This window comes from Pristiophorus japonicus, chromosome 3 (genome assembly GCF_044704955.1).
Source record: "Pristiophorus japonicus isolate sPriJap1 chromosome 3, sPriJap1.hap1, whole genome shotgun sequence".
Classification (NCBI taxonomy): domain Eukaryota; kingdom Metazoa; phylum Chordata; class Chondrichthyes; family Pristiophoridae; genus Pristiophorus; species Pristiophorus japonicus.
This window is the reverse complement of record NC_091979.1, coordinates 106,295,777-106,323,721: the sequence shown is the minus strand read 5'-3', so window position 1 is coordinate 106,323,721 and position 27,945 is coordinate 106,295,777. Positions and strand designations below refer to the sequence as shown.

Below are 27,945 nucleotides of genomic sequence, written 5' to 3'. Positions count from 1 at the left end.
TATAGTAAATAGCTGGGGTCCCAGCAATGAACCTTGCGGTACCCCACTAGTCACTGCCTGCCATTCTGAAAAGGACCCGCTTATTCCCACTCTTTGCTTCCTGTCTGCCAACCAGTTCTCTATCTATGTCAATACACTACCCCCAATACCATGTGCCTTAATTTTGCACACTAATCTTTTGGGTAGGACCTTGTCAAAAGCCTTTTGAAAGTCCAAATACACCACATCCACTGATTCTCCTTTATTCACTCTACCAGTTACATCCTCAAAGAATTTTAGGTTTGTCAAGCATGATTTCCCTTTCATAAATCCATGCTGACTTGGACTGATCCTGTCACTGCTTTCCAAATGCGTTGCTATTACATCTTTAATAATTGATTCCAGCATTTTCCCCACTCCCGATGTCAGGCTAACTGGTCTATAATTCCCAGTTTTCTCTCTCATTTTTTAAAAAGTGGGGTTACATTAGCTACCCTCCAATCCATAGGAACTGATCTAGAGTCCATGGAATGTTGGAAAATGACCACCAATGCATCCACTATTTCTAGGGCCACTTCCTTAAGTACTCTGGGATGCAGACTATCAGGCCCTGGGGATTTAGCGGTCTTCAATCCTATCAATTTCCCTAACACAATTTCCTGACTAATATGGATTTCCTTCAGTTCCTCCTTCTCGTTAGACCCTTGGTCCCCTAATATTTCCGGAAGGTTATTTGTGTCTTCCTTAGTGAAGACCGAACCAAGTATTTGTTCAATTGGTCTGCCTTTTCTTTGTTCCCCATTATAAATTCACCTGATTCTGACTGGAAGGGAACTACATTTGTCTTCACTAATCTTTTACTCTTCACATATCTATAGAAGCTTTTGCAGTCAGTTTTTATGTTCCCTGCAAGCTTACTCTCATACTCTATTTTCCCCCTCCTAATTAAACCCTTTGTCCTCCTCTGCCGAATTCTAAATTTCTCCCAGTCCTCAGGTTTGCTGCTTTTTTTGGCCAATTTATGTGCCTCTTCCTTGGATTTAACACTTTCCCTAATTTTCCTTGTTAGCCACGGTTGAGCCACCTTCCCTGTTTTATTTTTATACCAGACAGGGATTTACAATTGTTGAAGTTCATCCATGTGATCTTTAAATGTCTGCCATTGCCTATCCACCATCAACCCTTGAAGTAACATTCGCCAGTCTATCCTAGTCAATTCATGTCTCATACCATCGAAGTTACCTTTCTTTAAGTTCAGGACCCTAGTCTCTGAATTAACTGCATCACTCTCCATCTTCATGAAGAATTCTACCACATCATGGTCACTCTTCCCCAAGGGGCCTCGCACAACAAGATTGCTGATTAATCCTCTCTCATTACACAATACCCAGCCTAGGATGGCCAGCTCTCTAGTTGGTTCCTCGACATATTGGTCTAGAAAACGACTACTTATACACTCCAGGAAATCCTCCTCCACCGTATTGCTACCAGTTTGGTTAGTCCAATATATATGTAGATTAAAGTCATCCATGATAACTGCTATATCTTTATTGCGTGTATCCCTAATTTCTTGTTTGATGCCATCCCCAACCTCACTACTCCTGTTTGGTGGTCTGTACACAACTCCCACTAACGTTTTCTGCTCTTTAGTGTTTCGCAGCTCTACCCATACAGATTCCACATCATCCAAACTAATGTCCTTCCTTACTATTGTGTTAATCTTCTCTTTAATCAGTAATGCTGCCCTATTATCATGCGATTTAACTATTCTACAGCTCATCCGCAGTGTATCCCCTGTGACTGCAGCACGGTTGGTGGAAGGCTGCTGTGAGTCAGGGCCAGAGACTACAGATGGCCTTGCAGGCCGCCTTCAACCAACTCTGGGCCTGGAAGGCCCGAATGTAGACTGCACCACCTCAGATTGGCCAGCAGCAGTCTGTTAGGCAGCAACAAGTGCAATGGCGGTGTGGCAGCGGTGGGATCAGGAATGCTGTTATCCAGAGAGAAGACAGCAGGTTCCTGCTCCACTGATCCACTGCCACTCCCCCGGGGCAGCATCTCAGCATCCCCACCAACCTGTTGGAGCACAGATTGGTGGCATGCTGCGATAATGTGAGATCCGTGGACCCAGCGGCGATGGCACCAGTCATAGCACACGTGGCATCCAGCTGAGACTGCATGAGAGCAGTCTGAGACTTGATGCCAACAGTCATTGACTGCATGATAGCACCAAGACATTGCGTGGCATCCAACTGAGACTGCACGAGAGCAATCTCAGATTCAATACCACCAACCATTGCTTGCATTGCAGCACTAAGACTTCCGCCTATGCTGCAATGGAAGCTGCCACATCGCCCATGCTACGCACGGTCTCTCTGGGAGTCCACAATCGTCTGCAGACTAGAAATGATGGGCTCCATTGTGTGCGTAGAGCTCTGTGCAATGCTGGAGGCAGACTCCTCCATGCTCCTTAGCATAGTGGAGATGCTATCGGGCACCCTTGCCATTGCATCTATTATCTCGGAGTGCATGCCCATCAACCTTCTTGTGAACCTCCCCATCGAGGTCCTCTTGTGTGTCCTGTGCAGCAGAACACGTGCATGAAATCTCCCTCTGGAGGGCTGGCCCCTCAGCTATCCTTTCCCCTTGGCCTTGCTGTAGCCTGCTCAGCCCCAGTGCATCACCCAGTGCAGACCCCTCTACTAAGCTAACCTCTAAAGACTGGGTAGTGCCAGTCTCTGAGCTGGTGCCCGAGAGCGAGAGATGTAATGACGCAGTGCTTGGGTCATCCCCCTCCTCCTCCTCTTCTCCCTTCTGAGTGTACTGGAGGGACTCAGATACAGGCTGTGCATCTGTTTGCTGATTATCTGAAAGCATAAAAGGCACAAGACTCACATTAAGGTGAGGGCAGAGGGGCAAGAACGGAGCAAGGAAGGCAGGAAGTATCAGGAGCTGGAAAGTGATAAAGCCTTCTGGTGTGACGGGGAAGTGGGATGAGAAAAGGAGAGGAGATAAAGATACTTTTGTTGCCCCCAGCCCGTTCAATGTCTCCGCCGGCCACAGTGCCCACCACCTGCAGGCCAATGAGCTACAGCACTCGCTCCTCCAGGTCACGGAGCTCCTGCAGTTGAGGTTCACCCCCTTCAGTCCTCTGATGCTCCCTCCTATTATTTGCCATCTTGGCCTCAAAAGAAAGGAACTTGTGTGAGTAAGAGTCCAGCTATGTGTCTGGGAGATATGCCTGCCATGGTTGAATAGGTGTGAATGTAGGCAAGGTGTGAGATGAGGATGTGAGTTTGAGGAGCTGCATATGTTTGGTGGGGGAGTGGTGCTTTGTGCAGTGTGCACAGACAGAGGTTCAGAGGCTGGTATGTCGGAGGTGTGGAAGCATCTGCTCACGTTGACCACCCGACTGAGGTCATTGAACTTCTTGCGACACTGTCAGGGTTCGAGCAACAACAGTGCTGGCCGACACCTCCTCGGCCACTTCTCTCCACATCGCCCTGAAGACCTGTGGTGATGGCCTCCTTCCAGATGCAGGGAACAGCGAATCCCTCCTTCTCCACTGCCCCCACCAATGTCTCCAGCGCCACATCATTAAACCGTGTGGCCTTCTCCCTTACAGCAGGATTTCCAGCAACCATCCCACAAATTCCTCTCAGTAGCTCACAGGTCTCACTCAAGTGCAGCAATGTTGAAAATGAGCAGCTGCAGCTTTATATTACCTCCCCATTTTAGAGCTGGAATCAACCAGTGTGAAGGATTGAAGGATGATTGCTGAATGCAAGTCAGCTGAAATTGGGTAGCGCTGTGCAATTAGTGCCCCATCAGCATCCCACTGAGGACATTAATGCCTCATTTACTACTCCCTTCCTTCCAAGAGCGCTAAAGTCCAATTCAGTCGAAGTTAGTAATCGTTTACACCCGATGCTAATCATTTAAGCTTTTAAAAACTAGTGCCCCGACTGAATTTCGCTCCCTTGAAGTTTGAGAGGGTGAAAGTATATCTAGTGGTCACTTAATCGGTAACAAGTGGGAACAAATTTAGAATTAGTGCTAGAAGCATAAAGAGCGAGGTTAAAATAAATATTTTTCTGCAACGTTATATTGGAATATTTATCTATCCGACGTGCTGGCAGCAGGGGAGCCCTGGATCGCGTGAGGAACCCGGAAGTTTAAATGCCACATTTTGCAGTGGCTTTTCAACAAAGCCACTGCATTTGCATCTGAGTTCTGGGTTTCCCAACCAGTTAATGGGAGCAGGAGTGATGGTGTCACGTATGGGTTCAATTCAGCTCAGATATTTAAACGAATAATGCAAAGACAGTTGAAGGTTGGTGGAGGTTGGAGAGACATTGCTGGGAGAGAGAGTGGTTTGTTTGTAGAGATTGGTTTTGTTGCAGAAGGAAAAATGCAATCTCAGTGCCCGAAAGCTACCCGTGGATTTAGTTATGCCTCCCTGGAACTCCTGTTGCAAGGAATTAGGGCCCACAGGGAGGTCCTATTCCCTGCTGATGGGAGGAAGAGGCCAGGCACAGACACCCAGAAGGCATGGCTGGAGATAGTGTCTGAAGTGAGCAGCAGGAGTGTGGTGAGGAGGTCCTGGATACAGTGCAGGAAGAGACTTAATGACCTCATGAAGTCAGGAAAGATGAGTACAATGCCACACTGCCCTACACCCTGATGTGCATGTCACCCCAACCCCCTCACTCTGCCTTCCTAAGCCTACTCCTACTCATCACTCCTCACACCAACCTACCTAGCAGGTGCACCCATCCCTCTCAGTCTATGCACTTACTCACATCCCAATTTGACCATCTACCATTGACACTCACTCTAATCTTAATGCAATGTCATGCTGCTCCTTCATGGTCACGCTTTACAGATGTTGGCCATCCATCCGTTCCATGACTCTCAGTCAAAAGTCTCTTGTTTTCCTCTTTGCAGGAGAAGGGAGCACAGAACACGCGGTAGAGGCAGAGACTCAGAGGAGGCCCTCAGTCATAGCCATGCTGACTGCAGCAGAGGAGGAGGCACTGGAGATCAGCGGAGTATTGGAGTTGATGGTGGTGGGAGATGGAGAGACAGGGAACTCCCAGCTACCTGGTGACAGAATTAAATATCACAGAAGCATGGCATACAACAGTCACTCATGTTGACTTGCTGTCAGCAGGCAGTGAAAAATGATCATGTGCATAATATTCACTTAAAACATTCTTATTATTATGTATAGAAGAACTCCATGAGGCTGTGTACTGTGAGCTAAAACCAGTGTGACCTTCATCTTCTTTATTACAACTCCAGCGTGCCTAAACAACATAGCAGCCAACATTTTATACCGGCCCTACACGAGGGTACAGGTGACCATTAGGACTCCAGCAGTCGCGGCCTCTGGTGGCAAGTATTACACAGTTACATACATAACATCACTCCCCCCCCAAAGTCTTCGGTACACGTTATTTACATATTCAAGTCAGAGATCGCTAGATTTTTGGATATTAAGAAATAAGGGAAGTGGAATTGAGGTAGAAGATCAGCCATGATCTCATTGAGCAGGCTCAAGGGGCCAAATGTCCTACCACTGCTCCTATTTCTTGTGTTCTTATGTTCTTAAGCGTTATGTTATCCTCTCATTAAAGATATTGTGGTTAATTGTATGGTTCACACGACTGATGGAGAGCCTCGTGTGCCAGGAGAACATATTGGGAATTCAGGTGCACATTCTCTATAATTTTATGCCTGTTAAAATTCCTCGTAGTTACTCCTTAGATACCTGGTATGGGAAAACCTAAAAAAGAGCCAATTTTAAAGTAACAATATTAGAATAGGTTTATACTAGAATGTAAACAACCTACAAATCACAAAGATTTTGCTTTTTATCCACAGAACATTACAAATGCTATGAAGTATGCTTTTGAAATTTTAAGTTCAAGTGAAGATGGTGGTCGAATCCCTTACACGACATTTAGATTCCTCTACAGTTATCTTGCCATGATAGATGGTGAAATTCATCGATCACAGATTGAGAAAATGCTGAACAGCATTGAACGGCAAGTGTAAGTACATTATGCTTTGAATGATGTAAATAGATATTGAGTGAGATAGATGGTTTATATAGAAGGGTGGCCTTTGTTCTTCAAACCTCTAAGCTTCTTCCATGTACCATTAGAGATAATGCAAACATCAGATGAGCTGCAGAGGACAACAATAGGAATGATTTATCTTTAAAAGATGTTTTCATGTCAACAGTCACACAAAGAACTACTTCCCTTTTAGCATATTATAGGGCTGGATTTTCAGCTTGTTGCCACCTCTCTTTTCACCCCGGACGTGCGGCAATGGAGGCGGTAAGCTCTTCCGGGCGGGCGGCCAACTTCCAGAGCCCCACTGGGGTTTTTGGGGCCAGTTTCGGCGGGGCGTGGAGTATTACCGGCTGAAAGAGGCAAGCTGGTGTGCAACGCCCCTGGTTGCGACACCGGCTCGATTTTTGCCTCCCGTCAGATTCATAGCGCTCCACAGAGCGTCCTGCTGGGACCGCCAATGAAAGCGGGCGGTCCGAGCTGTAGCGACTGCAGTGAGGTAAGTAATGTCGACCTCAGGTAAGTGTGATTGTTTTTTATTTTATTTATTTGCAATTTTTTATGTTGTGGTGGCGTGAGTTATTTATTGGGAATGTTTTTGGTGGTTTTGTTTCAGGTTTTTTTTTCTCCCCAGGTCTTTCTTCGAGTGCTCGGAAGTCGGCTGTTCAGCTTGGGATTTTTGTATGCCCAGCCGGCCAATGTCGTAAAAGAGGTGTACAACACCTCCCTTAGTGCTCCGCTCCACACTCAGGGCCCAGCTGCCGAATATTGCTGACTAAGGCTCAAACTGTTCCCGGGCGCAAACTTTACCACCCCGCCCACCATTACTGCCCCGAAATGAGCAAATCCAGCCCAATAAAGTTTGACTCGCTTCCCCACCCCTTTTTAAACAGGGGAGACAAACAGGTTAATATGTCCCTACTTATCTGTAGAATAACTCCACGAGGCCTAGTGCTGTGCTTCAACTGCTGTGACCTTAATCTCTTTATTGTCTGCAGAGTGCTGCACCATGTGGTGACCAGCCTTTTATACAGCTCCTGTCTGGGCCTCCCACAGTTACACCCTCTTGTGGTACCAGCATAATATATACACAGAGTATACATATATAACAACATTCCCCCCCCCCCAAAGTCTTTGATGTGAGTTAGTTACAGGTTGAGGCGATCCGGAACTCTGCGCTCCCTGGTTGATCATCTGAGTGTCACTTCTGGCATGGGTGAGTTGGTTGGGCCACAGCTGTCTTGCAGTGCTGTTGGTCTGACTGGACTGTTGGAGATGATGGGATCATCCTCCTGGTTGGCAGCTACGTCTGTTGCTGATTGGGTGTGTGTAGGTGGATCGCTGAAGGTAAGGTCCTCTTCCGGTAGTGCCTGGTTACTTGTAAATTGCAATTTGGTCTGGTCCAAATGCTTTCTGCACTTTTTTCCGTTAAGCAGTTTGACAACAAACACTCGATTCCCCTCCTTGGCTAAAACAGTGCCAGCGACCCATTTAGGGCCATGACTATGATTCAGCACAAACACCGGGTAATTTACAGTGATGTCGCATGTTACAGCTGCGCGATCATGGTACATGTTTTGCCGATAACGCCTGGTTTCCATCTGATCGTTGAGGTCAGGGTGGACTAAGGAGAGCCTGGTTTTGAGTGCATGTTTCAGTAGTAACTCCGCAGGGGGGACCCCGGTAAGCGAGTGGGGTCGTGTCCTGTAATTGATCAGCATCCGGGATAGGCGGGTTTGTAAGGAGCCTTCTGTGACGCGTTTCAAGCTCTGCTTTATGGTTTGGACTGCCCGCTCCGCTTGGCCTTTGGATGTGGGCTTGAACGAGGCAGATCTGACATGCTTGCTGCCATTGCGGGTCATGAATTCGTTGAATTCCGAGGTGGTGAAACATGGACCATTGTCGCTGATCAGAATGTCGGGCAAGCCATGGGTGGTGAACATGGCCCTGAGGCTTTCAATGGTGGCAGTGGACGTGCTGGATGCCATTATTACACATTCGATCCACTTAGAGTAGGCGTCCACTACAACGAACATTTTTCCGAGAAAGGGGCTCACATAATCTATATGGCTCCTGGACCATGGTTTTGAGGGCCAGGTCCACAGACTAGGTGGAGCCTCCCTGGGGGCATTGCTCAATTGTGAGTAAGTGTTACACTGGCGCACACACGACTCCAAGTCCGAGTCACAAGAACACAAGAACACAAGAATTAGGAACAGGAGTAGGTCATCTAGCCCCTCGAGCCTGCTCCGCCACTCAACAAGATCATGGCTGATCTGGCCGTGGACTCAGCTCCACTTACCCGCCCGCTCCCCATAACCCTTAATTCCCTTATTGGTTAAAAATGTATCTATCTGTGATTTGAATATATTCAATGAGCTAGCCTCAACTGCTTCCTTGGGCAGAGAATTCCACAGATTCACAACCCTCTGGGAGAAGAAAATTCTTCTCAACTCGGTTTTAAATTGGCTCCTCCGTACTTTGAGGCTGTGCCCCCTAGTTCTAGTCTCCCCCACCAGTGGAAACAACCTCTCTGCCTCTATCTTGTCTATCCCTTTCATTATTTTAAATGTTTCTATAAGATCACCCCTCATCTTTCTGAACTCCAACAAGTAAAGACCCAGTCTACTCAATCTATCATCATAAGGGAACCCCCTCATCTCCAGAATCAGCCTAGTGAATTATCTCTGTAACCCCTCAAAAGCTAGTATATCCTTTAAGTAAGGTGACCAAAACTGCACGCAGTACTCCAGGTGCGGCCTCACCAATACCCTGTACAGTTGCAGCAGGACCTCCCTGCTTTTGTACTCCATCCCTCTCGCAATGAAGGTCAACATTGCATTCGCCTTCCTGATTACCTGCTGCACCTGCAAACTAACTTTTTGGGATTCATGCACAAGGAAAAAAAAAAAGGGGGGGGAAAAAAAGGGCCTTGGAAATGTCTGGAGTGTCACCCAGGTCGGGTGGCACTCTTTAATGTTTTATGTTTTCGCAGGTAGACTCTAAAAGAGTTTCATGCACAAGGACCCCCAGGTCCCTCTGCACCGCAGCATGTTGTAATTTCTCCCCATTCAAATAATATTCCCTTTTACTGTTTTTTTTTCAAAGGTGGATGACCTCACATTTTCCGACATTGTATTCCATCTGCCAAACCTTAGCCCATTCGCTTAACCTATCTAAATCTCTTTGCAGCCTCTCTGTGTCCTCTACACAACCCGCTTTCCCACTAATCTTTGTGTCATCTGCAAATTTTGTTACATACACTCTGACCCCTCTTCCAGGTCATCGATGTATATTGTAAACAGTTGTGGTCCCAGCACTGATCCCTGTGGCACACCACTAACCACCGATTGCCAACCTGAAAAGGATCCATTTATCCCGACTCTCTGCTTTCTGTTAGTTAGCCAATTCTCTCTCCATTCTAATACATTTCCTCTGACTCCACGTACCTTTATCTTCTGCAGTAACCTTTTGTGTGGCACCTTATCGAATGCCTTCTGGAAATCCAAATACACCACATCCATCGGTACACCTCTATCCACCATGCTCGTTATATCCTCAAAGAATTCCAGTAAATTAGTTAAACATGATTTCCCCTTCATGAATCCATGTTGCGTCTGCTTGATTGCACTATTCCTATCTAGATGTCACGCTATTTCTTCCTTAATGATAGCTTCAAGCATTTTCCCTACTACAGATGTTAAACTAACCGGCCTATAGTTACCTGCCTTTTGTCTGCCACCTTTTTTTAAAAACAGAGGCGTTACATTAGCTGCTTTCCAATCCGATGGTACCTCCCCATAGTCCAGAGAATTCTGGTAGATTATAACGAATGCATCTGCTATTACTTCCGCCATCTCTTTTAATACCCTGGGATGCATTTGATCAGGACCAGGGGACTTGTCTACCTTGAGTCCCATTAGCCTGTCCAGCACTACCCCCCTAGTGATAGTGATTGTCTCAAGGTCCTCCCTTCCCACATTCCCGTGACCAGCAATTTTTGGCATGGTTTTTGTGTCTTCCACTGTGAAGACCGAAGCAAAATAATTGTTTAAGGTCTTAGCCATTTCCACATTTCCCATTATTAAATCCCCCTTCTCATCTTCTAAGGGACCAACATTTACTTTAGTCACTCTTTTCCGTTTTATATATCGGTAAAAGCTTTTACTATCTGTCTTTGTTTTGTGCAAGTTTACTTTCGTAATCTATCTTTCCTTTCTTTATTGCTTTCTTAGTCATTCTTTGCTGTCGTTTAAAATTTTCTCAATCTTCTAGTTTCCCACTAACCTTGACCACCTTACATGCATTGGTTTTTAATTTGATACTCTCCTTTATTTTCTTGGTTATCCACGGCTGGTTATCCCTTCTCTTTCCGCCCTTCTTTTTCACTATATTTTTGTTGAGCACTATGAAAGAGCTCCTTAAAAGTCCTCCACTGTTCCTCAATTGTGCCACCGTTTAGTCTGTGTTCCCAGTCTACTTTAGCCAACTCTGCCCTCATCCCACTGTAGTCAATGCCTGGCCATCAGACGTGGGACCTGGCAATAGCCTTCATCATGAGTATGCCTGGGTGGGCACTGTGTAGGTCACGTATGAAGGTTGCCCTGCCTTTTTTTGGCAGGACGACGCGGTTGTCCCATAAGAGGCATTCCAATTGGATGGACATTTCATTTTTATGACGGTGAAACGGCTTTATCTCATCTTACATTTCTCTTGGGACCGCTGACCAGCCCTCATTGAGGACGCAACTTTTTACAAGAGATACCACAGGGTCCTGGTTGGTCCAGGTCCTGATCTGGGTGACCCTTAACTTTTGAAGACGTCCATGACCAGGCACAGGTCTGCGGGCTGTGCCACTTCCACCCCGGTGGTGGGCAACGGTAGCCGGCTGAGGGCATTGGCGCAGTTCTCAGTGCCTGGCCTGTGGCGGATCGTATAATCGTAGGCTGACAGGGTTAGTACCCATCTTTAGATTCGCAACGAAGCATTGGTGTTTATGCTTTTGCTTTCCGAAAACAGTGAGATTAGGGGTTTGTGGTCAGTTTCTAACTCGAACTTGAGTCCGAATAAATACTGGTGCATTTTTTTTACCCCATAGACACAGGCCAAAGCCTCCTTCTCGACCATACTGTTGGCTCTTTCGGCATTGGATAGACTTCTAGATGCATATGCAACCAGTTGGAGTTTGCCTGCTAAATTTGCTTGGTGTAAAACACACCCGACACTGTACAATGACACGTCACATGCTAAAACTAGATGTTTACCTGGGTCATACAATACAAGCAATTTGTTCGAACACAGCAAGCTTCTGGCCTTTTTGAAGGCAGCCTCTTGATTTTGATCCCAAACCCAGTCGTCTCCCTTGCGTAGCAACTTGTGCAACAGTTCGAGCAAAGTGCTCAACCCTGGAAGAAAGTTACCGAAATAGTTGAGGAGTCCCAGGAACGAGCATAGCTCCGTTACATTTTGTGGTCTGGGTGCATTCTTGATGGCCTCTGTCTTCGAGTCCGTAGGCCTGATGCCGTCTGTCGCAATCTTCCTCCCCAGGAATTCTACCTCTGGCACCAGGAAGACCCACTTGGATCGTTTCAGCCGGAGTCCGACTCCGTTTAGTCGACTTAAAACCTCTTGCAGGTTGTGCAGGTGTTCGGTGGTGTCACGACCAGTGATTAGGATGTCATCCTGAAATACAACGGTGCATGGAACCGATTTCAACAGACTCTCCAGGTTCCTTTGGAAGATGGCTGCAGTCGAGCGGATCCCGAGTGGGCACCTGTGGTACAGAAACAGTCCCTTGTGTGTGTTAATGCATGTTAAGTTTTTCAACAACTCAGCCAGCTCCTGGGTCATGTAAGCGGAGCTTGGTGAACGCCTTTCCCCCTGCTAATGTTGCAAAGAGATCATCGGCTTTGGATAGCGGGTACTGGTCCTGTAATGAAACTCAGTTGATCGTTACCTTGTAGTCGCCGTAGATTCTGACCGCGCCATCGCTCTTTAGTACCGGAACAATCGGGCTGGCTCACTCGTTGAATTCGACTGGTGATATGATTCCCTCGCGTTGAAGCCTGTCCAGTTCGATCCCCACTTTCTCCCTCATCATGTAAGGGACCATTCGAGTCTTGTGATGAACAGGCCGTGCCTTGGGGACCAAGTGGATCTGCACTTTGCTGCCTGTGAAGTTGCCAATGCCTGGTTCAAATAGGGATGGGAACTTGCTCAACACTTGAGCACAGGAAGCATTGTCCACTGAAGATAGTGCTTTGACGTCTTCCCAGTTCCATCAAATCTTCCCCATCCAGCTTCTGCCAAGCAGCAGTGGCCCGTCGCCTGGTACAACCCACAGTGGCAAGTCGTGTATCTCTTCATCATAGGATACTTTTACGTTCGCTCTGCCAATAACTGGGATCAGTTCCTTGGTGTAAGTGCACAGCTTTGTCTGAATCGGGCTCAGCTTGGGTCTTTGTTCTTTGTTGCCCCACAGCCTCTGAAGTGCCTTCTGGCTCATAAGTGACTGACTCTGTCCCGTGTCCAACTCTATGGAAACAGGAATGCTATTTATCTTGACTTTCATCATCATGGGGAGACTTTTGGTAATGAAGATGTGCACCCCGTGCATTGCTTCCTCGGGCTGAGTCGCCTCTTTAGCTTGTACGTTATAATCCTTGCTGAATCGGAAACCTCCTGCCAACTCCTCTGCCACATTTTGAGTGCAGTTCTTCTGCACATTCGCTGTGGGTGGCCCTTTTGGCCGCAGCCTTTTCACACAGTGTCTGAATCGACACAGACGGGCCCTGCAACGCCAACATGTTAAGCGATTCACATTTACACCCCTTGGCGGACTCCGAGTTGGAATAATCCTTTGACCAACAATTATTCTCTGCATCGTACTTGTCAGTGAATTTTGATTCTGGGAGAATCCCAACATTGAGGTCGTGAATGCCTGGCTTAAGGTGATGGTCCGTTTCACGTCCCGTCCCGTTGCGAAAATGTTCCGCAACACATTGTTGAGCAGTTCGCTAAATTCTCACAGTTCCGCAAGCCTTAGTAGGTCTGCGACAGATTCCGCTAAATCCTGGCCCTCGGTGTGGCGGTGTGCGCAGAAGCGATGCCTAGCCAGCGAAACCCGAGTAAAGGCTTCACCCTCTGTAAACTTTTCTAAACTACCAACGGCAGCCGTGTCTGCGTGTAAGTCCGAGATCTGTACTCATCGCCATTTGATATGTCTCGACTTATCTGTAGAATTACTCCACGAGGCCTAGTGCTGTGTTTGAACTGCTGTGACCTTAGTCTCTTTATTGTCTGCAGAGTGCTGCACCGCGTGGTGACCAGCCTTTTATACAGCTCCTGCCCGGGCCTCCCACAGTTGCACCTTATAGTGGTACCAGCATAGTATATACACAGAGTATACAAATATGACACAGGTAAGGAACAAAAGGTGTCCTCCTGAAAAGAGAGGGAATGAGAGTGTACAGTGGGACCTTGCTTTAGAGGTAGGCAACCTTTTTTCATTAACGATTGATAATTTCTGGAGACTGTGGTTCAGGAGAATGAAGAAAGCCCTTTGATCTTTAATGGAACACCCACAGTCAGAATGACCAATTCTTTTTGACAGTCACATCCAAATAAATGGTTCTTTTTAAAGATTTGTGGGTTGCACTACAAAGTTGCTTTACAAATACTCTGCATCGAGAATCATTTAAGATTCACCCAGGTGGCCCTGGTAGGCCCATTAGAAGGACTTTTAATTGAGCCAGAAGATATTTTACATGCCACGTGGTAGTAATGATGAATGCATTCAACCATTTACTTTGCTGAATTTGTTTTAGACACAGCCCTCCTTATCATCATATACTACAAAGAACTGACAAGGGTTATTTAAAGATTTGGTATTGTACATATTAGAAAAAACAACATTTTAGAGACAATTCATTAGTGGAGGTAGAAACATAGAAACAGAGAAACATAGAAAATAGGTGCAGGAGTAGGCCATTCGGCCCTTCGAGCCTGTACCACATTCAATAAGATCATGGCTGATCATTCACCTCAGTACCCTTTTCCTGCTTTCTCTCCATACCCCTTGATCCCTTTAGCCATAAGAGCCATATCTAACTCGCTCTTGAATATATCCAATGAACTGGCATCAACAACTCTCTGCCGTAGGGAATTCCACAGGTTAACAACTCTCTGAGTGAAGAAGTTTCTCCTCATCTCGGTCCTAAATGGTTTACCCCTTATCCTTAGATTGTGACCCCTGATACTGGACACCCCCAACATTGGGAACATTCTTCCTGCATCTAACCTGTCCAGTCCCGTCAGAATTTTATATGTTTCTATGAGATCCCCTCTCATTCTTCTAAACTCCAGTGAATACAGGCCCAGTCGATCCAGTCCCTCCTCATATGTTAGTCCTGCCATCCCGGGAATCAGTCTGGTGAACCTTCACTGCACTCCCTCAATAGCAAGAACATCCTTCCTCAGATTAGGAAACCAAAACTGAACACAATATTCCAGGTGAGGCCTCACCAAGGCCCTGTACAGCTGCAGTAAGACCTCCCTGCTCCGATACTGAAATCCCCGAGCTACAAAGGCCAACATGCCATTTGCCTTCTTCACCGCCTGCTGTATCTGCATGCCAACCTTCAATGACTGATGTACCATGACACCCAGGTCTCGTTGCACCTCCCCTTTTCCTAATCTGCCGCCATTCAGATAATATTCTGCCTTCATGTTTTTGCCACCTCACATTTATCCACATTATACTGCATCTGCCATGCATTTTCCCACTCACCTAATCTGTCCAAGTCACCCTGCAGCTTCTTAGCATCCTCCTCACAGCTCACACCGCCACCCAGCTTAGTGTCATCTGCAAACTTAGAGATATTACACTCAATTCCTTCATCTAAATCATTGATGTATATTGTAAATAGCTGCGGTCCCAGCACTGAGCCCTGCTAGTCACTGCCGGTCATTCTGAAAAGGACCCGTTTATCCTGACTCTCTGTTTCCAGTCTGCCAACCACTTCTCTATCCACATTACCCCCAATACCATGTGCTTTAATTTTGCACACCAATGTCTTGTGTGGGACCGTGTCAAAAGCTTTTTGAAAGACCAAATACACCACATCCACTGGTTCTCCCTTGTGCACTCTACTAGTTACATCCTCAAAATATTCTAGAAGATTTGTCAAGCATGATTTCCCTTTCATAAATCCATGCCGACTTGGACCGATCCTGTCACTGCGTTCCAAATGCATTGCTATTTCATCTTTAATAATTGATTCCAACATTTTCCCCACTACTGCTGTTAGGCTAACCGATCTATAATTCCCCGTTTTCTCTCTCCCTCCTTTTTTAAAAAGTGGTGTTACATTAGCTACTCTCCAGTCCATAGGAACTGATCCAGAGTTGATAGACTGTTGGAAAATGATCACCAATGCCTCCACTATTACTAGGGCTACTTCCTTAAGTATTCTGGGATGCAGACTATCAGCCCCTGGGGATTTATCGGCCTTCAATCCCATCAATTTCCCTGAAATAATTTCCTGACTAATAAGGATTTCCTTCAGTTCCTCCTTCTCGCTAGACCCTCGGTCTCCTAGTATTTCCGGAAGGTTATTTGTGTCTTCCTTCGTGAAGACAGATCCAAAGTATTTGTTCAATTGGTCTGCCATTTCTTTGTGCCCCATTATAAATTCACCTGATTCTGACTGCAAGGGACCTACGTTTGTCTTCACTAATCTTTTTCTCTTCACATATCTATAGAAGCTTCTCCAGTCAGTTTTTATGTTCCCAGCAAGCTTCCTCTCATATTCTATTTCCCCCCTCCTAATTAAATCCTCTGCTGAATTCTAAATGTCTCGTAGTCCTCAGGTTTGCTGCTTTTTCTGGCCAATTTATATGCCTCTTCCTTGGACTTGACACTATCCCTAATTTCCCTTGTTAGCCACGGTTGAGCCACCTTCCCTGTTTTATTTTTACTCCAGACAGGGATGTATAATTGTTGAAGTTCATCCATGTGATCTTTAAATGTTTGCCATTGCCTATCCACCGCAAACCCTTTAAGTCTCATTCGCCAGTCTATTTTAGCCAATTCACATCTCGTACCATCGAAGTTACCTTTCCTTCAGTTCAGGACCCTAGTCTCTGAATTAACTGTGTCACTCTCCATCTTAGTGAAGGATTGTACCATATTATGGTCACTCTTCCCCAAGGGGCCTCGCACAACAAGATTGCTAATTAGTCCTTTCTCATTACACATCACCCAGTCTAGGATGGCCAGCCCTCTAGTTGGTTCCTCGACATATTGGTCTGAAAAACCATCCCTAATACACCCTAGGAAATCCTCCTCCACCGTACTGCTACCAGTTTGGTTCACCCAATCTATATGTAGATTGAAGTCGTCCATAATAACTGCTGTACCTTTATTGCACGCATCACTAATTTCTTGTTTGATGCTGTCTCCAACATCACTACTACTGTTTTGTGGTCTGTACACAATTCCCACTAGCGTTTTCTGCCCTTTGGTATTCCACAGCTCTACTCATACAGATTCCACATTATCCAAGCTAATGTCCTTCCTTACTATTGCGTTAATTTCCTCTTTAACCAGCAATGCTACACCACCTCGTTTTCCTTTCTGTCTATCCTTCATGAATGTTGAATACCCCTGGATGTTGAGTTCCCAGCCTTGGTCACCCTGGAGCCATGTCTCCATAATCCCAATTATATCATATTCGTTAATAGCTGCCTGCGCAGTTAATTCGTCCACCTTATTACGAATACTCCTCGCATTGAGGCTTGTCTTTTTAACACACTGTGTCCCTTTAGACTTTTGCTGTAATGTGGCCCTTTTTGATTTTTGCCTTGGGTTTCTCTGCCCTCCACTCTTACTTTTATTCTTTCTATCTTTTGCTTCTGCCCCCATTTTGCTTCCCTCTGTCTTCCTGCATAGGTTCCCATCCCCTTGCCATATTAGTTTAATCCCTCCCCAAAAGCAGTAGAAAACACTTCCCCTAGGACATTGGTTCTGGTTCTGCGCAGGTGCAGACCATCCAGTTTGTACTGGTCCCACCTCCCCCAGAAATGGTTTCAATGTCCCAGGAATTTGAATCCCTCCCTCCTGCACCACTCCTCAAGCCACATATTCATCTTAGCTATCCTGCAATTCCTACTCTGACTAGCACATGGCACTGGTAGCAATCCTGAGATTACTACCTTTGAGGTCCTGCTTTTTAATTTAACTCCTAGCTCCCTAAATTCAGCTTGTAGGACATCCTCCCGTCTTTTACCGATATTGTTGGTACCTATATGCACCACAACAACTGGTTGGTCACCCTCCCCCTCCAAAATGTCCTGCAGCCACTCCGAGACATCCTTGACCCTTGCACCAGGGAGGCAACATACCATCCTGGAGTCTCGATTGCGGCCGCAGAAACGCCTATCTATTCCGCTTACAATAGAATCCCCTACCACTATAACTCTCCCACTCTTCTTCCTGCCCTCTTGTGCAGCAGAGCCACCCATGGTGCCATGAACTTGGCTGCTGCTGCCCTCCCCTGATGAGTCATTTCCCCCCAACAGCACCCAAGGCGGTGTATCTGTTTTGGAGGGGGATGACCGCAGAGGACCCCTGCACTACCTTCCTTCCACTGTTCTGCCTGATGGTTACCCATTCCTTATCTGTCTAAGTAACCTTTACCTGCGGTGTGACCAACTCACTAAACGTGCTATTCATGACATCCTCAGCATCGCGCATGCTCCAGAGTGACTCCATGCGCAGCTCCAGTACTGCAATGCGGTCTGTCAGGAGCTGCAGCAGGGTACACTTCCTGCACATGTAGTTGTCAGGGACACTGAAAGCGTCCCTGGCTTCCCACGTAGCACAGGAGGAGCATGACATGGGTCTGGCCTCTCCTGCCATGACTTAACCCTTAGATTAACTTAATTTGGCAACAATGTCAAAGGTTACTGACTGATAAGGAAATAAAAAGAAAAAAAAAATAAATATTCACCAATCCACCAGCCAATCACTTACCCGTTTGGCTGTGACATCACCCTTCGATTTCTTTCTACTTCCTTGTTTAGCTTCTGCCCCTGCACCAGCTGGCCTCCTCGACTGCCGCTGCTCCCGGTAGGATTCCACTTCAGAAAGCTGAGGTGGTAGATAAAAGAATGGAATTATTTTCCTGTTCAATATGGATTGAAACACAAACTTATGTAAGAACAAAGTATAAGGATGAAGGTCAGTTTGATCATTATGCAAACCAGGTAGCTGTTCCATAACTAGTTCCAGAAACCCATTAACTCTCCAATTACAGTCGCACAAATTGAGAGTACTAAAAGAAGGATATACTCATTCAAAGAACCAGACTAAAATGCCAAGGGTTGAAATTGGATTCGACTTCAAAACACTCTTCCTGAACTAAAGCACAAGAGGAGAGTCTCCCAAAGAACTAAACTGAAGAGCAATGGAAGACTAATTAAAACGTAATAAATCATATTCAGCCTCAGCAAAACTGAGGGAACGTAACATAGCAGAATACCAAGGGCTGTCCATAGCCTCAGTTAGCGCCCATTGGGGGTGCTAATGCGAGCGTTAGAGCTTAGAGCTTAGCGACTGGGTGCGCAGCTTTTAGCGCCCCATCGGAAAATTCGTTAGAGGTTCACCAGGGCCACAAACCGTTAGCGCCTGGCTGCTGACGATCACTCCGGCCACGATGTATTCCTGATGCAACACACACGCTTGTGCCCCAGTCGCTAAATTCAGTCCGTGCACCTCATTGAAAGCCCGCCAATAACAGCGTCTGGAAAAACAGTCGGTACAGGCTTGCAGAGTCGTTAACTGGTGGCTATATAAGGGATGAGGAAGCGTATCTCTCGGAGGTCACAGTCAGTGCAACGTTTACACAGAGCACGCTACATGAGCCTCCGAGTTTGCAACAGCAGACAGACATGACAGTACAGGCTGAAAACAAGTGATATTGAAAACTTTAATGGGTGCATTTAAGACCCAGCTTTTCCCGGGATTTGATTTGGAATTCCGCCCATGCGCAATGAGTCCGCAAAATGTACCAACCAAACTTTTGTTATCGCCCCCCCCCACCCCACCCCCACCAGCTCTGGTGTGTAATGGCTGATTTATCACCCCGTCAGCTCTTTGACCACTTCTGAGGAATGTCTGGGCGGGAGATGCAAACTTTTTCATGGCGCTAAAAGTAAGTTTTAGTTGAACACCACAACATGAACCTCTGCTGTTTTAACATACAAGAACTATTAGTAAAGGGCTTTCCAGTAGACAGCTTACTATGTTAAGATATAGGGGGTACATTTTAACCTAGCCCACCCGGCAGGAGCGGGCTAGGTTAAAATGTACCCCCTATATCTTAATGGGTCGTACACCACTTTTGAAGTCAGTGGAATGTCAATCGAGCAAGATATAAAATGGGCATCCAACTCAAACCCAGCCCATTCCCACCAGACAGGTTCGATTAATATTACCCCTGTAGTTAATGTCTTAACATTAACACCCGGGACATGAAAGATATTTTTTGGCATAAAATTGGGTACAGTAGCACCGTGATTATGTTCCTGGACTAGTAATCCAGAGGTCTGGATGAATGATCCGGAGACATGAGTACAATTCCCACCATGACAGCTGGGGAATTTAAATTCAGTTAATGAAATAAATCTGGAATAAAAAGCTAGTATCAGTAATGGTGACTATAAACCAGATTGTTGTAAAAACCCATCTGGTTCAATAATGTCCTTTAGGGAAGGAAGTTTGCTGTTCTTACCTGGTCTGGCCTATATGTGACTCCAGCAATGTGGTTGACTCTTAACTGCCCTCTGAAATGGACTAGCATGCTACTCATTTATACCAAACCACTATAAAGAAGTATACTAAGAATAAAACCAGACGAACCACTCGGCATCGACCTAGACACCTGACACGACAACGGTACACACAGCCCAGTTAACCCTGCAAAGTCCTCCTCAGTAACATCTGGGAACTTATGCCAAAAGTGGGAGACCTGTCACACAGACTAGTTAAGCAACATCCTGACATAGTTATACTCACAGAATCATACCTTTCAGCCACTGTCCCAGACTCCTCCATCACCATCCCTGGGTATGTCCTGTCAAACCAGCAGGACAGACTCACCAGGGGTGGCGGCACAATGGTATACAGTTGAGAGGGAGTGACCCTGGAAGTCTTCAACATTGACTCTGGGCTCCATGAAGTCTAATGGCATCAGGTCAACCATGGGCAAGGAAACCTCATGCTGATTACCACCTACTGTCCTCCCTCAGCTGATGAATCAGTACTCCTCCATGTTGAACACCATTTAGAAGAACCACTGAGGGTAGCAAGGGCACAGAACGTACTCTGGTTGGGGGGACTTCAGTGTCTATCACCAAGAGTGGTTTGATAGCACCACTAGTGACTGAGCTGGCCGAGTCCTGAAGGACATAGCTGCCAGACTGGGCCTGCAGCAGGTGGTGAGAGAACCAACACGAGAGAAAAACCTACTTGACCTCGTCCTCACCAATCTACCTGTTACAGATGCATCTATCCATAACAGTATTGGTAGGAGTGACCACCGCACAGTTCTTGTGGAGATGAACTCATATCTTCACACTGACGATACCCACTGTTATGTTCAGAATAAATTCACAGGACTGTATTGCAAGCTCAAATTGTTGTGACCTTGGTCTCTTTATTCAGACTCCAGAGTGGAGAAGCAGCATGGTGAATCATCTTTTATACCTGCTTGCCCCAGGGTGCATAGGTGACCTTTAGGTCTCCCACAGGTGTGCCCCCTAGAGTTTACATACATACATAACATCACTCCCCCCAAAAGTCTTATGTACAATTATTTGAAGTTGAGGTGATCTGGCGCCCTGCGTCCCCAGTCGATCGCCTTGGTTGAAGTCCTGATGTGGTGGGTTCATCCTCGTGGTTGACGGCGAGGTCGATTGTGTTAGTGAGTCGCTGGGAGCCAGTGGTTCCTGGTTATCTGTAGTTCATAGTTGGGTCTTGTCCAAATGCTTTACTCGTTAGCCTGGTACATGGTTTCACAGTTAAACGCTCTGTTTTCATCACATACACTCCAGTCCCCACCTTGGCTAATGCGGTGCTAGCGGCCCAACTGGGGCCCTGAACATGGTCTACATCACTTATTCTGATGTCGCGTGGAGAGGCCATGCAATTATGATGCATTCTGGCTGATGGCACATGGAAGGCTCGGTTTTGAGTGAATCGGTATTGTTGTGTATGCATGCCTGTTTACTGTGTGATGTCTGTAACACTATTATGCCACATTGAATGTACCCTTATACTGTACACATCTTACCGGTACACCAGAGGGTGCTGCTGCTGGAGACCGAGGGATTGCCTGCACACGGCAGGTAACCCAGTGTAAAAGGGAACTCACAGCTTGTTGTGGTCACTCAGGAGCTGCAAATAAAGGACTACAGGTCTACACAGTTTAAGTATCATACCCTGCCTCGTGGAGTCATAACTAAAGGTGCCTACATACGCCACAACTGGCGACGAGGGTGGGAGGTCACGAACTACACGCTCAACATGTCTAACCTCAGCAACCTTCAGCAATTTACAGAGGGGGAAAATTGGGATGCTTTTGTAGAAAGATTGGAACACTTCTTTATAGCCAACGACCTGGATGGGGACACACCGGCAACACTACCGAACAAACGCAGGGCCATCCTGCTTAGCAGTTGTGGGCCTACCATCTATGGTCTCGTCAGGGACTTGCTAACCCCGGAGAAGCCAACCACCAAGAGCTATGAGCAACTTGTAACAATTATACACAACAGGTCTGGTGACTGTGTAGCACCCGGGATAGCCGGGTCTGTAGGAAGTCTACCGTGACACGCGTGGTGCTCAGTTTAGTGATCTGGCTGCCTGCTCCGGGCTATTGTCGCTGACCCTGAGGTCTTGCAAGCCCAGGATGACCGCAATGGCCTTGAGACTTTCGGTAGCGGCGGGAGGCCTAGTGCTCCCCGTGGACCTTGGGCCATAGTATGGGGGCCCCGGACCGACTGTGTGTAGCCGCCCTGCCTTACTTTGCAATGTTGGGATGGGCCTTTCGTCTCTGCAACGAATAGGTTGCCACATCCCATATAACAGTTCACCTTTGGCAGGCGGTAACGTGGGATCCTGGCTGGCCTAGGTCCTACGCTGGGGGGCCGTTATGGTTGACCCCTGGCTTTCTAGCACTTCCATGACCGCGTGTGGGTCTGCTTGCTGCGCCATTTCCACCCCGGTGGTGGGCAACGGTAGCCAACGGAGGGCATTAGTACCGTTCTCAGTGGCTGGCCCGTGGCGGATCATGTTACAGTGCGCAAGACAGTGTTAGACATTCTCAAAACAACGCATCGATAGTGGTGCCTCTGCTCTCCCAAACTTGTGGGATGAGCAGCTTGTCTGACTCGAGCACATATTGGGACACTCTTTGATACGTCTCTTTAGTCCCGTGAATACAGGCTGCTGCCTTGGTTAACTTATTTGATACATGTTCACTAGTTTGGGGCTCGCCCGCTACTTTTGCTTGCTGCACAACACTCCCGACCCCATGCGGTAACATCTTACTTGTTACAAGTACTTTGTCAGATACATATACGACCGGTTGGTGTTCGCCCGCTACTTTGGCTTGTTGTAAGGTACCCCCGACCTCATATAATGGTACATCATTGGCTGCAAAAGACCGCTCACATGGGTTACATAGTGCAAACAACTTAATGGAATGCAGTAGAATCTTGGCTTTCTCAGCGGCCGCCCCTTTACCTTTGCCCCAAACCCAGTCATTTTCCTTGCTGGGCGACACATTCCTTCGTTCCGTAGCGGTGACATCCCGTGGTCTGGACGCTCTCTGGTCCCGTGGTCTGGACGCACCTTCGTCCGTGACCACGATGCCGACTGCCGCAATCTTCTTCCCCAAGGATTTGGCCTCTGGCGTCCAGGAGACGCTTTTGGATCGGTTCGGCCAGAGTCCCACTCTGCATGGTCGACCTGGAGCCTCTTCCATCGTCGCAAAAAGGTCATCGGCTTCAGGTGGTGGGTACTGCGCCTGTACCGCTGATTGGTTGAACTTTACCTCCTCGTGGTCATGAAGAGCGGCATGTGCCTCGGGGATCTGCAAATGGATCTGCACTTCGATGTCTGGTTCATCTGAAGATGGGGGTTTGCTCAGCCTTTGAGAAGGGGAGACGTCGTTCGCCGAAGAAGGTACGCAGAAGTCTTCCCAGTTCCATTGACTCTTCCCCATCCACCTCCTACCAAGCAGCGTTGGCCCATCACCTGAAACAATCCACAGTGGCAAATCATGCACTGTTCCCTCATGGGATACTCTTATGTCCGCACTACCAATAACTGGTATCAGTTTCTTGGTGTAGGTGCACAGCTTTGCCTGAATCGGGATCAGCTTGGGTCGCTGTGCTTCTCGAATGCCTTCTGGCTCATAACTGATTGACTAGCCCCTGTGTCTAGTTCCATGGAGACTGGAGTGCCGTTAAGTTCAACTTTTAACATTATTGGAGGGCTTTTGGTGGTGAAGGTGTGTATCCCATATACTTCCTCTTCCTCCTCAGGTTGAGTTGCCTCTCCTGCTCGTTCATCGTGATCCTCGCTGGATCAGTCGTCCTCTCCTGACTCTGCCACATGGTGAGTCAGAGATCATTTGCACATTCGCTGGAGGTGCCCCATTGTTCCACAGCTCTTGCACACATAGGGCTTGAATCGACATTGGTGGGCTCTATGGCAGCCCTCGCAGCGCCAATATGGTGCTAATGGATACGCAGTCATGCCCCATGGTGGACTCTGAGTCACTCTAGGCCTCGGTCTGGCCTCTGCAGTCATGTGGGCCCTGCCCTGTACAGTTCTGCCTGCTGAAAACAATATTTTATGCACAGTGCTTGCCGGTGAGCTTCGATTCTGTGAAGATGTCTGTTTTGTGTTATCGTTCATGGATGTGAAAGCTTGGGCTATTGTGATGGCCTTGCTCAGATCTAGGGATTCGGCAGACAGCAGTTTGCGAAGAATGACCTCGTGGCCAATTCCAAGCATAAAAAGGTCCCACAACATTTCCCCCAATTCCGGCAAATCCGCACCGTCCCGCAAGGCATCTTAGGTCGGCGACAAAACTCGCCACGTTCTGGCCCTTGGAGCGATGGTGCGTGTAAAAGCGATACCTGGCCATCAGGATGCTCTCCTGTGGCTTGAGATGTTCCTTAACCAGCGTACACAGCTCTGTGTAAGACTTGTCCGTTGGTTTGACCGGTGCCAGCAAATTTTTGAGGAGGCCATATACCAATGACCCACATATGGTGAGGAGAATCGCCCTGCACTTGATCGCCATCTCAGCCTTGTCCAATTCATTGGCCACAAAGTACTGGTCGAGGCACTCAACAAAGGCTTCCCAATCATCACCCTCAACAAATCTCTCAAGAATACCAACGGCAGCCATTAACGTGTGAAAGTTCGTGATCCGTTACTCATCGCCAATTTGTTATGTTCAGAATAAATCCACAGAACTGTATTGCAAGCTCAAACTGTTGTGACCTCGTTCTCTTTATTCAGACTCCAGAGTGAGGAAGCAGCACGGTGAATCACCTTTTATACCTGCTTGCCCCAGGGTGCACAGGTGACCCTTAGGTCTCCCACAGGTGTGCCCCCTAGGGGCAAGTCTTACATTTTAGTGAGGTTTTACATACATACATAACACCCGCCATTGTGTGGCACAACCACCTTGTTAAATGGGATAGATCAGAACAGATCTAGCAGCTCAAAACTGTGCATCAATGAGGCATTGTGGGCCATCAGCAGTAGCAGAATTGTATTCCATCACAATCTGTAACCTCATGGTGCTGCGTATTCCTCACTCTACCATTACCATCAAGCCTGGGGACCAACCCCATGACCTTTACCGCCTGGAAGGACAAGGGCTGCAGACGTATGGGAACACCATCACCTCCAAATTCTCCTCCAAGTCACACACCATCCTGAGTTGGAAATATATTGCCATTACTTCATTGTCATTGGGTCAAAATCCTGAAACTTCCCCCCTCCCCCCCAATAGCACTGTGGGAGTACCTTCACCACATACTGCAGCGGTTCAAGAAGGCAGCCAACCACCTTCTCAAGTGCAATTAGGAATGGGCAATAACGGCTGGCCTTGCCAGTGACACCCACATCCTATGAACAAATTTTAAAAAAACTTTCTTGGCTGCTCAACATCAGTTCATTTGTGAAGCAGAATTCCATGAGGTTAATCGAGGAATTGCATCACCTATGGATAGCATGCTGGAAAGTTGGAATTGGCCTCATTTCTTCTGGGTGATAATGAGATTCACAAGGAACTATTCAACTCCAAGGCCACCATTGAGTAAGTACAATGACCTTCGTCCTGAATCTTCTGTAGGACCTGGTAGTCACATAGTGGGAGAAATTTGCTTCGTTTGCACCTCCCTTAAGCACCCGGGGGCACTAATGGAGCACAAACGACTTCTTGTACAGAGTGCGAGGCCACTACCAACTCCACGAAATTCCACGGGAGTTAGGGGAGGCGCTAACGAGTAGCTCCCCGCGCCGCTGCACCGGCGATGATGATCACTGTGCGCAGTGACCTGTTTTCACTCTGGAGCAAAAATTTGGTATCGCCCAATGAGGCTGCCATGGGCAGTTCTAAAATAGTAATTATAGTGTGTTGCAAGCCCCAATAACATTGAGCATTGGGCCCTGATATTGATTGGACGGAGTTTTGGTTGGGAAACCTGTAAGTTTTCCCGCATGCTGTGGAGTTTTAACAGGATCCGCACCCAGGAGTCAGCCTGATTGACAGGCTTTGCTCCCTGTCAGGAGCACACTGGAGGAGGGCACAAGAGCAGAAAGGGTACCTGCAGCTGTGTAAGTGGGAATGGTGGGGGGAGGTCTGATCTCCGATCCCAGGGGGTCTTTGGAGGTGGGGGGGGGGAGGGTCCAATAGCAGGGCTGGGGCGTCCTATAGCTGGAAAGCTGGTAGCTTGTTGAGCTGGGAGGAAGCACTCCTGCTCTTCCTGGCCCACACGCTGTAATAGCACACACCTTTTCTCCAAAGCTGTCCTCACCTCGCTTGAGCTGCTGGGTTTCCCGAGGCCTGGGAAACCCAGCCAGCCAGGGTTAAACCTGTAAAACAGGTTAAATGTGAGGCTCCCAACCTCATTATATTTAAATAGGCAACCTGCCTTCTGGGAGCGGGTTGGCTGTCCGCCCCCTGTCTCACATCCATTAAATCCGGAGGTAGGCAGGTTGGAGGCGGGTTGGTCCTGGGTTTGAGATTTTTTTAAATTTTTACATTTCACCTGACCCACCCATTTTTGGCGATTAAAATTATCCCCTATGTCTTGCTAAAGAGTAAAAGATTGAATCCTGTTGTAGTTGTGGATTCCTCTGGTATTGTCTATTTATATATGCACTTGACATTGAGCCTCTCCTTGAAAATAAGCTCTGGTTATTCATATCATTTGAAGTCTCAGTTTGTTGGCATGCTAGTTGGACTATTGTTAGGTTCAAATTTCCTTTGTGTTGATTTGGAATATTTGGCTTATGCATACATAACTGGAATTTTATAATATTTATAATCATGTTTAAACTATAAGTTCAGTGTCTCCAGTCATCAAAACTAATTTCTATATAAGGGAAGATTTTGAAGAAGCTATCAAGACTCCTGTTTACAAACTGCGTTAAAAAAGAATTATGGAGTACTATTTACTGCCATATTGTCTTCATTTTTATTGTATCTTTTTCTTGTGACCCACAGTGCTGAAAACGATGGACTTGTCAGAGTGAGTGATTTCACCAACTGCTGACTGCACAAGTAATAAATCATCCAGCAACTTCAGAAATGTGAAGGTTACATTAACAGTGAAATGCATTTCATCTTTAGAAACAACACTTCTTGGTAATGAAGTTACTTTGTCAGTAGTGCTGCTTAAGTTTGCACACACCAATAAACCTCTTAATCTAGTGAGGTAATGTATTTTCTGAGACCTGAGTTTATGTATCAATAACTGACATATTATATAGGAGCTCCTAACATCCATACAAAGTAATTCACTGGCTTATTCAAACAGTTCTGTTTTCTTATTACCTGAAGAGCATACCTAATCAAATAATAGTCAGCACAGCATTGGCAGGAAAATCTATCAAGCTCAACATCAATTAATGTTTTCTTATATTAATTTTAAACAGCAATTATAAAAAAAATGTTTTTGTGTTAAATTAGCTAGCAATAAAACATTTTCTGTAATGTGCTTTGTGTAAGTGTGTGTGATTGTAAACTCAAAACTTTAAAGCCGCCCAAAGGCTTTCAACATCCCAAGCAGCTCTTGTCTGCTTGCTGCCCAGACTTTCCAAATACTCTCTCACTGATAAGTGTCAAATATACACTGCACCTCATTCTGCAACTTGCATTCCAAGGAACAAGATGTTGTTTTCTACTCACCTTCCGCAATTTTGTCCACTTCTCCTACGGATGGGAAGGGAAATGAAGAGCCATTTGGGAAGAGGCTGAAGATACTTGAGAAGGATGAATATAAAGAAAAGTTACAGCTGATAATGGTGCCAGAGAGTCTGCCATATCACACTAAAAGCAGAATTAATGATGCCTTAAAATATGCATTTGTCACGAGGAAGCTACTTCGAATGCAAAGCTAGATGAGACACCCCTCCTGAGGGCTACACAGCAATGAGAAAGGGCAATGCACATTAGTGGCCATATACGATATACAGAAAAAAAGTACTATAGCTCAACAGGACACTGAATGCAATTACAAAATTCACAGCCAACTCAAGATGATTGAATAGATGGAAAACATCACCGTTTAAAGC

At 46.7% G+C, this 27,945-nt stretch overlaps 1 protein-coding gene across 1 annotated transcript in view; it reads left to right on the top strand.

Annotated features, from left to right (window-relative positions):
• Positions 1 to 27,337, top strand: part of LOC139257945 (ropporin-1-like) — a 42,660-nt gene extending 15,323 nt beyond the window's left edge. Inside the window, exons 3-4 of the mRNA XM_070874691.1 lie at positions 5,866 to 6,035; positions 26,876 to 27,337. Of these exons, the coding sequence (XP_070730792.1) occupies positions 5,866 to 6,035; positions 26,876 to 26,924 (219 nt within the window). The 3' untranslated portion in view covers positions 26,925 to 27,337. The remainder of the gene's footprint in view (positions 1 to 5,865; positions 6,036 to 26,875) is intronic.
• The last annotated feature ends 608 nt before the right edge of the window (positions 27,338 to 27,945 follow it).